General features: G+C 36.4%; 1 protein-coding gene across 1 annotated transcript in view; it reads right to left on the bottom strand.

Annotated features, from left to right (window-relative positions):
* Positions 1–293: 293 nt before the first annotated feature.
* LOC142350294 (uncharacterized) overlaps positions 294–10479 on the bottom strand; it is a 68853-nt gene continuing 58667 nt past the window's right edge. Inside the window, exons 3-5 of the mRNA XM_075402096.1 lie at positions 5021–5350; positions 747–812; positions 294–479 (exon numbers count right to left, since the gene is read on the bottom strand). Coding sequence (XP_075258211.1) covers positions 387–479; positions 747–812; positions 5021–5350 — 489 coding nt within the window. The 3' untranslated portion in view covers positions 294–386. The remainder of the gene's footprint in view (positions 480–746; positions 813–5020; positions 5351–10479) is intronic.

The following is a 10479-nucleotide window of genomic DNA, read 5'->3' as shown; positions in this document are numbered from 1 at the left end:
AGAAGTTAAATCAATTTAAGGTACAGTTTACGTAATTTTTGCCCTAACTTCACCTTAACATGAGTTTACAATAACTCCGTTTGAGATGTAAAATTACCTGAACTTTTCTAGCGTTTAGCGAGATGGTTTCGACGCTTAACCCTTGAATCATTTCTCGGCTCACCTTTTGTACAATTTTTCAGTTTTGTTTTTGAAAATTAATTACTATAGATAGGAAATTTATAGTAATAAGTGGAATAAATGTTTTGCTTAAAAATTTTCTGGTCTCTACCTTCCTCATGATTGAGTTCTGATATGAGAAAACAGAATGTGATTAATTTTTGATGCAGTTTTTGTTTATTAGTTTCTTTGTTTGTTTGTTTGTGATTGTCTGTTTGTTTGTCTGTTTATCTGTCAGCTACTCTCTCTAGTTTTCTGAGCAGTTTGTTCACAAATTGTACCTCTGCCTCCAATTCTTCACTCTTCTCGTTCCACTGTCTCTACAAACAAACAAACAATACTGTTATATATTTGACCCTGCAACCAAATGATTGAATTAACAATTGACTCAGTTTTGATTGATATGGTCTGTTCAACAAGAATTATCAACTTAGTTTACCGAATCGCACTAATGTGAGGGGGTGTGAGGGGGGATCAGGGGGTAATTTCACGGGAAATGAAAGATACTTAAATGCCCTCTAAACGTGGGGTGGGCCTTTAACGTTTCTAATTGTCAGTTGTTTGTCAGTTGTTTGTTTGTTTATTACCCTTTGTCTTTTGTCTTGTGGCGTTAGATGTCCCCCAGGGGGGAGTCTATGGAGACGGTCTCTCAACTGAAACACACATTCGATCACAAAAACAATTATAAAACAGATCATAGTCATAGATTGCTCTTTAAACAATGGGGCTTAATATAATCTTGCTACGATAAGCAACCATATGATGTTGGTAGACTTAATATCGTTCAGAACTCTAAAAGTCTAATTGGAAGATGTCTGAGAGATTAGAAGATCACTGCTTCATTATCTAAACATACCCGGGAGATTGCCGAAAAATAGCTGCCGTTGATTCCCAGAACTCTATTGGGATTGAAAGTATATCAACAAAAATTGGTTTTTGTGCAAAAACATTTTTAAGTGCGATTTATTTTGATGTCATTTCGTAATTGAACATAGTCCTGTCTCTCAGTGAGAGGCTACAGGGTCTAGTATCAATACCAATAAGCATTATAGATTGTAACTAAAACTTATGAGAACAAAGTTCAAGTACCGGGCATCTAAAAATGGGCTTTATGGGTTTATCCCGTTTGTTTTTCGGACTTTGATTTTTTAAACTGACTCTCTTGATTTTGAACTGCTTTGCTGAGCAGCTGCTGCTTAAAAGGACTTTAAGCAGAATGACAGATGAGTGAAACTAGCTTAGAGAAGTCAAAAATATTTCACGCAAAATGTCGAAAAAGCGGCAAAATGGGTAAAGCGAAAAAAAAAGTTAGACAAAGTAAAAAAAAACATAGCAGGACAAGTCCTGACGTACAATTCAAAGAATTTTCATTGACTAAACAGAAAAACCAGACCTAGAATGGACTAAGAGTGAATTGAGGAAACCATTTTTTAAAAAATTCTGATAAAAAAATAAGAAAAAAAAACCAGAAAATCAATGTGAAAAGGCCGCATGTGAACAAAAAACCACTAACGAGAAATGAAAATTTAATTCACACAAAAAACTAGGCCTAGAATGAGCTTTGAATGGATTGGGAAAACCATTTAGAAAAAAATCTGATCCAAAAAATCGAGAAAACAGTAAAAATCAGAGTGAAATTGCCGCATGTGAACAAAAAACCACTACCGAGAAACCGAATTTTTGTTCAAACACCATTTTCTCACTCTACTTTAAAATTAGAGCGAAAAAAATTCACGCCGCAAAACCACTCGCTTTTTCGCTCCACTTCCTGTTTCGGCGTGACCAAAATCACTACTCCAATTTGACTTCAAAAATCATGAAAATGTGTGAACAGATCTTAAAAAAAAATTTAAAAAAAGACAGCGCCCCAATACAATTCAAATTCTTTGAACTGTAAAAAACATGGCAGGACAAGTCCTGAAAAAAATTCAAAGAATTGATTGAAAAACTCAGACGTACTCTACCTGACCAGCAGATCAATTGAACAATGCCAGCCAGAATACAAACAAAATCATCAAAAAAACTTGAGAAACAAACAATCAAACAACCTAAACAAAATTATGATCATTGCTAAAACTTTGAAGCTTTTTCCCCTAAAGCAAAATTTGATGCTTTTATATATACCTCTTCAAAACCAATTCTTGTTTCTCAAATTGCTGCAGTATTGTATCTACAAGGCCTGAAAAAGTTCATTGGCCCTTGAAAATCGATTAACCCGAAAATGACCCAATTTTTTTTTTAAAAATGAAATCAATTGCAATTTTTAATGGAACGTTGCTAAAAACTGTGATACTAATATTTTAAGAATTATTTGTGTGTCTCTAGAGGCTATTCATCCAAGTCCAAGCCTTAAAAAAATACTTGGTCGAAGATCGATAGGCAATAATTTTTAGAAATTTCAAATTTCAAAAAAAATTCGTTCTATTAAAATGTTGAAAACAATTCAATTGCCACCTAGCAACTATTTATTAACATTCTATCAATCTCTGTATGAGATTGTCTGGCTATTTAGGCAAGAAAAACTGTATAAAAGCCAAATGTTTCGAAAAATGTTTAAAAAAAATTGCAAATTTTATCAGAAAATTTTTAAAATTCGAAAAGTTTAATTGTTGAACACAAATCCAATGAAATTAACAACCATGCAGTAACTTTTGTCAAGCTGTTGAATAGGTTTCCTGGCGTTTGAGAATGGACAAATATCAAAAATTGATGAAAATTTTAGGAAACATTGGAAAAGTTGCAGATTTTATCAAAAAATTGCTAAAATTCGAGACATTAAATTGTTAAAAACCAATCCATTGTTACAAGAAACTATACAGTGCCCTATTGTCAAACCTTAAAGGAATTTTTCTGGCCCCTAAAGCTGAAAAAACTCAAAATTATCATTTTGCGTGTTTGTTTTTGTAGTACCAAATTATTGAAATTATAAAATGGTCATAACGAGTAATTTTGTCTGGCGAAAGAATCGCAAGAGGCCTTCATCAACTTTTATAAACTTCCACCAATGACGAATCAAACAAAAACCTAAAAAAATCACAAAAGACATAACAAATTGCACCATTTTGGGCCCAAAAACTCCTAAAAATGGCCTTTTAACCTTAAATTGAGGCCATCCCAGCAGCTGCACTGCTCTAATCACTTGAATGACAACTAACTTCCACTTTGGGCGTCTAATGAAACTTAATTCTCGCTGGGCTTTACCTGTTTATCCCGTTTTGAAAGATCAAAGTCATCAAAAAATGTGTGAACACATCTTAAAAAAAACCACAACACTCCAATACAATTCAAATTTTCTGAATTGTAAAAAAAATGAGCGCTATAATAGCCGGCTGAGAAGATGAGGGCGGCTATTAATCAGAATTTTGACATGTCACTTTTAACTGGGCAGGTCATTGCAGACCGTCTGGTCTTGTTTTCTGTCCTCTTCATGTTACAGTTTCCATAGTGCCAGTCAGTCCTTCTTTTCTACCTAATTTTGTGTTAAATTCTAAAAAATTCTGAGCTCACTTAAACTTCAACATATTCAATTATCTTTGAAGAAATTGATAATTCTTTCTTTCTTTCTAACGCTCTTCTAAAACAGTAAGTAAAAACAACGACACGGGAAATCCATTCAAAAGCCTAAAGCTGACTTGTATTTATGGTATTGTAAATTTGTGAAGTCAGGGTTGTCGGATAAAGAACTACAGAATTTAAGAACTGTGGAGCTCGCAGAATTAAGCTGATGCTCCTCATAGTTATAATCAGTATTAGTCTCTTCAAAACATATCAACTCTTCTTCATTTGATAAAGTTATGATCTATTGATAAATCGTATTTTCTAGGTAATTCAATTCGCAGATGGCACAAGTATTGTCTGTTGTGGACAGAAAAGTAGCTTACATGGAAAAATCACAGAAATATTACAAAAAACCGAAGAATATGTAGAGATGAACAAACTAACTTTGAATACAAACAAAACCTAATTATTCTTTTTCTCGCGCGATAATTTTGATTTCAGATCTAATTTTTTTTTTACAAAAACGAAGTTCTCACAACACAAAAAAGTTGTAGATATCTTGGTATTCATATTGACAGGAATCTTAGTTTCGATGAGCAGCTGAATAAAACCTTGAAAAAGATGGCTCATGCTAAACGATCAATTTACCTTATAAGACATCAAGTTCCACTGAACTCGCGCATTCTTCTTCTGAAATCACTTGTGCTTTCAAACTTATCATTTTCGGCAATCTTTTTCAAAATCTATCTGCAAAAAACCTAATACGCCTTAACCGACAGATTAACTGGGGTATTAAGGTGTGCTTTTTACGCAAAAAGTATGACAAAGCGAGCGATCTGCTAATCCAGACAAAGACCTTACCAGCTGAGCTAATAATAGCAAAATGTCGTTAATCAAATTTCATTATGATATCGCTAGGCCAGAAAAATTCTAAAAATTTTCACGGGTATCTGAGTCTTCATCAAAACGCTCAAAAAAACAATTCAAAATTAGACAGAATGTCAAAACCAACTTTGGAATGAGTTCGATTATTCGTCAATGCGTACAAAAATGGAATAAGATACCACAGTGGCTTCGGTTGACAAAAAATGAAAACGTTTTTAAGAAAACGTTGAATGATTTCTTGCTCTCACAACATGAAAAATTCCTTTGAATAGTAACGTAGGAGCTTTTAAAAGTTATTTTTATTTTTAGGAAGAAAACCTTCGAAAGAAGTTTTTATAATGTGATTCTTTAAAAAAATTTGTTGATGTTTATTATATTATTTTGTTTGAATGATTTGAAGTATTTTTTTGTTCCAAGTATATTTAACCGTATGGTTATGATTTCAATTTCTTGTTTCAAAAAAAGATATTCTACTTACAGTGTTGAGTTTGGCCTTGAGCTCACTGTGCAACTGTCTCAATTCCTCCATGGAAAGGTGGGAATACTTCATCACATCCTGGGCAAACTTGTTCACCTCTTCTTGATGATGTTGAGGGTGGAGTAGATGGGGGGTACCAGTGGGTGTGAGTGGGGGAGGAGTGCGAGGGAGAGAGTATCCCACTGTGGGTGAGGCAGGAGTTAAGGCAGGGGGAGGGGGAGGGTGTGCAGTGGTGGGGGATGGGGATGGAAGGAGGAGGGGTGCAGACTGGTACATGGCCAGTTGTGCTGTGAGTTGCTGGATCCTGTCATTTGCCAGGTGCAGCTTCTCCTACATAAAAGGAATTAGTCACTCAACGAACCCATTTATACTCGTACCAATTTTCAAACAGTATTCTTCATGAATTCAAATGATAATAAAACGAGCGAAACATTTTTTTTCTATTTTCTTAATTTGCCCCTCTGTGGGGGATTCGCAGCTCCAGTTCAAGTTTCTAAGGCATCGCAACACGAATAGTAGCAGTAATATCTGAATTGCGTTAGCGATTCTGTTTCCGAGAATTCTGTCAGATATATTTTAAATTGAATGGAAGAACAGACACACACAGACACGTGTCTTGTGATATAAATTCAAAACTATTTGTCCACTCTAACTTTTTTTTTTGAAAATGTGTGATGTAACCAGATTGTTGCATCTGGGAAAGAGCTTGTTTAGTTAAATTATGCGCCATTTCTGAGTCAAAGAAGTCTCAGTAGCCGTGGATGCATTTAGCATTTGGACACTTTTAGGCACTGTGGATTCAACCTGCTTGGACACCAGATATCACAACCATAGAAATAAGCGATGAGAGAAGAACTTCTTAGCATAACACGTAGTTGCCCTTGTGTCCAACTGTCACTTCTACAAAGCAAAACTTGTTAAAAACGGATCACTATTTGAATAGACTTTCATATGATTATTCCACAAAATTTTTATAATAATAATAATAATAAATTGTTTCCATCAGTCAATAAGTAGCTTTTCACAATTACCTGTACAAATACAATCACATATTTGACTGTGGGAGAGCACTATTGGGCCAAAAAACAATTGCATCTGGACCTTTAAAGAATGGGGCGGACTTTGGCTCGACCGTAAGTACTGGTGCGTTTATGTTGCTCGTTAAAAAAAAATCCTCGCCTGTGTATGTTTGAACGCACCATACCACCTGTGTGCGTCCAAAAACGGTCTGCATCATAAACGAGGACAAACGAAAACCTCGACCTGGGATTGACTTGAGCTGTTGATTTCGATGTTATTTTGTTTGAAACTTCTTATACATTTAATCCCGCTACTCTTCACCAAATATTTCATAAACTGAGTATAGTGAGAATTGAGATCTCTTACACGGTTTCCACTGTTAACAGGGTGAGTAACCAAGAGGGGAAAAACTGCTAAATGTGAGAGTGAGGACACTCTTCCATCATTTTTCATAGCATCTTCGTTCCGTTCTTTTAAATCGGTGATTTGAGACAAAATCTCGATGTGGCTGTCACACTGGAATTGATTTTAATTGGTCGCTAATTGTCTCACCTGATTGGCTCTGAGGGAAGCGATCTCCTCATCCTTCGCTCTCATCATCTCACTGAAACACAATCAAACTTCTATAGACTCTTATAAACACAAAAAAGAAATGGGAATGAAAGCAATTGTGCATTATACTGATGTTGCCAAAAATCTATTTATCGATCTGGAAATATGGGCTGGAATTTATCGGGCTGGAAATATGAATAGTTTGCAAGATTAATGAGAAGAATGCAAAATGATAGATGCTGAAAGAGTCAGTGAGAATGTTGTCCGATGCTTTACTATAATGACATAATTCGTGTTGAACCTAAAAACAATTGAATTAATTAATTTTTTTAAAACGTGTTCAATTTGGGAAAAAATGCCAGGCAGCAAAATCACAATTAAAGCATCATCCAATTCTTTCCTGCAATCGTAACTTAGTTTTCTTTAAAAGCTTTTAAGAAAAAACAACGTTCAGAAAGCAAAAAAAAACATTCAAACGCTAGACCTTCACTTTTTCTGAACATTTGATCTGTTTTGAACTTATTCAAATTACATTTAAAATTACAAAGATTATCATTCAAATTAAGAAAATTTCAAGGTCCAGCGAAAACTGTGAGCCTATTTAACTAGAACCTCAAGAGCATATCACCAATAATAACCATAATTAGTTATTGTTAATATCCATAACGGAATAAGTTCGAATAAAAAAGAAATTTCCTACAAACTGTGTGTACATTTACAACAAGGGTTTAAAAAAGGAGAAGATTATTCAAACTATCATAATTACTTATCAGCGAAAACTACGGGACAAAACTTTCGAACAGTTATTAACCGAAGGGATAAGCACAACCAACAAGGCCAAAAATCACCAAACCACCTGGTGTTTCTTCTAAAGGTCAGAGATTTTGAATTATTACCCTTCAAACAAGATCAAAAATTAATTCTGGATAGCAGCACAATTGGTTAATCAAGCCCAGTTTTCTCAAGCCCAGCATTGAGCCTATCAACAGCAACAAATTTAAAACACGGGCAAACTCAAAAACTTGAATCAAACCATTTCAAAGAGCAATTTGAATGAAAAAGTACTATTACTGAAAAAATTCTCGGGCAGAACTCCATCACAAAAAGATGAGGTCTTGAGAGAGAACAACCCAATGTAAATTGTACATAAAGTAAGCTTGACATAACTTGACAAGAAGCTCCACTTGTTCAACGTATACATAGCTAGAGAAATAAAACCTTGATGAACAAGAAAGAACGTGAGAACGGAAAATAAGAGATGCCTAAGTTCGGGAACCTAAGACCAGTTAGTGTAAAAGGGTAGTACTTGAGGCTTGCAAGTAAGAGATGCTGGTTCGAGTCCAGTATTTTCCATTTTTAGCTATGAAATTAATTTCTAAAACAAAACGAATTTGTTGTTGAGTCACAATCCTTTTCAGCAGTGTACCTTCTCTTTTCACAACTATTTCGCCTGCTCAAATTATAATTGATCAACAGACAGTGATGCTGCTGGCCAACACAGGAAAAACACAGCACTTTCTAATCTGGAGCACGAGACTTGTGGAGATGATACAGACAAAGGGACCCTACAAGTCGCTACTTGGGACAGAGGAGCAATACAATGAGCCTCCACTACTAGCCAAAGGAGCATGCAATATGAGAAGAAGAACCACAAGATGCTGAAGGATGCATATGAGAAGGAAATTGCAGCCATCAAAGAGAAATGAAGCAATGTGTAGTGCCATCTGGCACTGACTCCAGATGCAACAACCCCTGATGCCGATGAGAAATGACTGTGCGGGAGATGACGGCACCGGATAAGAAGCAAAGGCTTAGAAGCTTTTCCGAAAGAGGGGTTTCAGAGTGTGGAGGCGCCGACAGTTGTGACTTTGGTGATGACACAGCTTGCTCGATTGCAGCTCCAACATTCTTTGGATTTGGACAACTTTTTCATCAGAGGACAAGAGTTGCTGACAAGGCTACAAGAAGCAGGGGAAGCAGCCTCAGAGACCCTCTTGAACGCCCTGGTCCATAATGGCCTGCCAATGAGAAACAAAAGTTTTGTTATAAGATAAGCTTGGCATAGCTTGAGAAGAAGCCTTACGTGTTCAACGTATTTTTGACTAGAGAAATGAAGCCTTGAGGAACAAAAAAGAACGCAAAAAAGGGGTAATAAGATATGCCCAAGTTCGAGAACGTAAGACCAGTTGGTGTAAATGAGTAGCAATCTATGCGTGCAATTAAGAGAAGCTGTTTCGAATCCAGTACTGTTTTCATTTTCACAGTAGCTGTATCTGCATAGATCCCGTTATCAACCGAAGGGGTAGGCACAACCAACATGTCAAACATGGCGTTTTTTCAGAAGATCACAGATTTTGATTGATTACTCTTTAATAAAGATCGATCGAAATCAATTCTCGCAGCATAATTAGCGAACAAGCCAAGCTTTCGCAAGCCCTGTTCCGAGCCTCCCAACAGCAACTATTTTTTTACTCAAGTGAACTCAAAAATTTGAACCGAAATTTTTCAAAATGCGATTTGCATGAAAAGTATTATTACTGGAAGAATGCTCGGACCGAACTCCATTCCAGAAATAAATTTCTTGAAGTCATACAATCTAACAAAGACGAACTATAGTTATTTTTTTTCTAAATACCAGAAGGTCGCAAACGAAACCCAATATGGTGCAGTTAGATTGAAAAAGTTAATTTAACGTTGATTTTGCCCGCCGCTTACTCCAATATCAGTAGTTTTCTATTTGAATATATCAATGCCTTATTAATTACTTTTTGTTTGTTCATAATTATTTAGTTTTCTACCATGTTCACCTTTCTTTGCTTCTTGTTTAAAAACTAAGCGTCATTGGCGTTAGTGGTTTCTTTTTTTTAGAATTGCAGAGCATGTTTTTGCCAGGATGAGGTGCGCAACCCAATCCATCCCTGATCAGACAAACTTAGGTCGCGCACGGGGGGTAAAACCCGACCACTCCAGCACTGTCTGGCAGCACTGTCTACGGTCTGGATAGCCCGATCAGAACCCCATCCAGAGTCTGCGCGGTCTGATCAGGGTACGTACCTTCTGGACAGTGTGATCAGAGCCCCGCCCAAAATCTGGATATTCTGATAAGAGCGTGGTCTATAGTACGGATAGTTTTGTCGTGTGGTATGTATAGTCTGAACAGAGCTCTTTCCAGAGTCTGTACGGTCTGATCAGATCTTTCCAGAGTCTGGAGAGTGTGCTCAGAGCCCAGAGATTCAGCGAAAAAACTGCCAGTCCCCCCAAAAAATAGGAGAGAATTAATCCTCGTTTTTGAAGAGCACTTCCCATCTTTTTTTGATGAATATAAGAGCACGCCAAACACTAAGTTTTGATATTTGTTGTTGAGCTGAAGACATTTTTTGTTTGAAACTAACATTTTTTTTGGAAAACCCAAAAACCATTTACATAAAAAAAGATGTCTATATTTCTGAAAATAATACATAATATCAATCATTACTGCTACTTCAACAATCAAGTGTAAGCCAGGTTTCCGCCAATGCGCGAAGAAGTGGTTCTGCCACCCTCAGTGCGCGACCAAAGTAGGTATGGCACCTCAGCGCTCGACTGAAGTTTGTCTGGCACCCCCAGTGCACAAATCAAGTCTGTCTGATCAGAGCCAATTTTGTTCTGGATCGGTTGATCAGAGCCAATTTTGGTCTGGATGGTTTGATCAGAGCTGGCTTGAGTCGCGCACCTCATACTGGGTTACAAAAAGCTCTCTGGGACGCCATTTTGACAAACGATTCCTTTTTGGTGTCGCTTCAGTTTGGTAATTTTTTTAAACTGCTCGCACTATGCACAATACTGTAGGAAGAACATCAAACTGAATTGTTCTCTTTGTTACTTACTCAGTGTGTGTTTTGTTTTGT

This window comes from Convolutriloba macropyga, chromosome 12 (assembly GCF_964194025.1).
Source record: "Convolutriloba macropyga chromosome 12, txConMacr16.3, whole genome shotgun sequence".
NCBI classification, from domain to species: Eukaryota; Metazoa; Xenacoelomorpha; order Acoela; family Convolutidae; genus Convolutriloba; species Convolutriloba macropyga.
The sequence above is the reverse complement of the archived record's forward strand: the minus strand, read 5'-3'. Positions and strand labels throughout refer to the sequence as shown.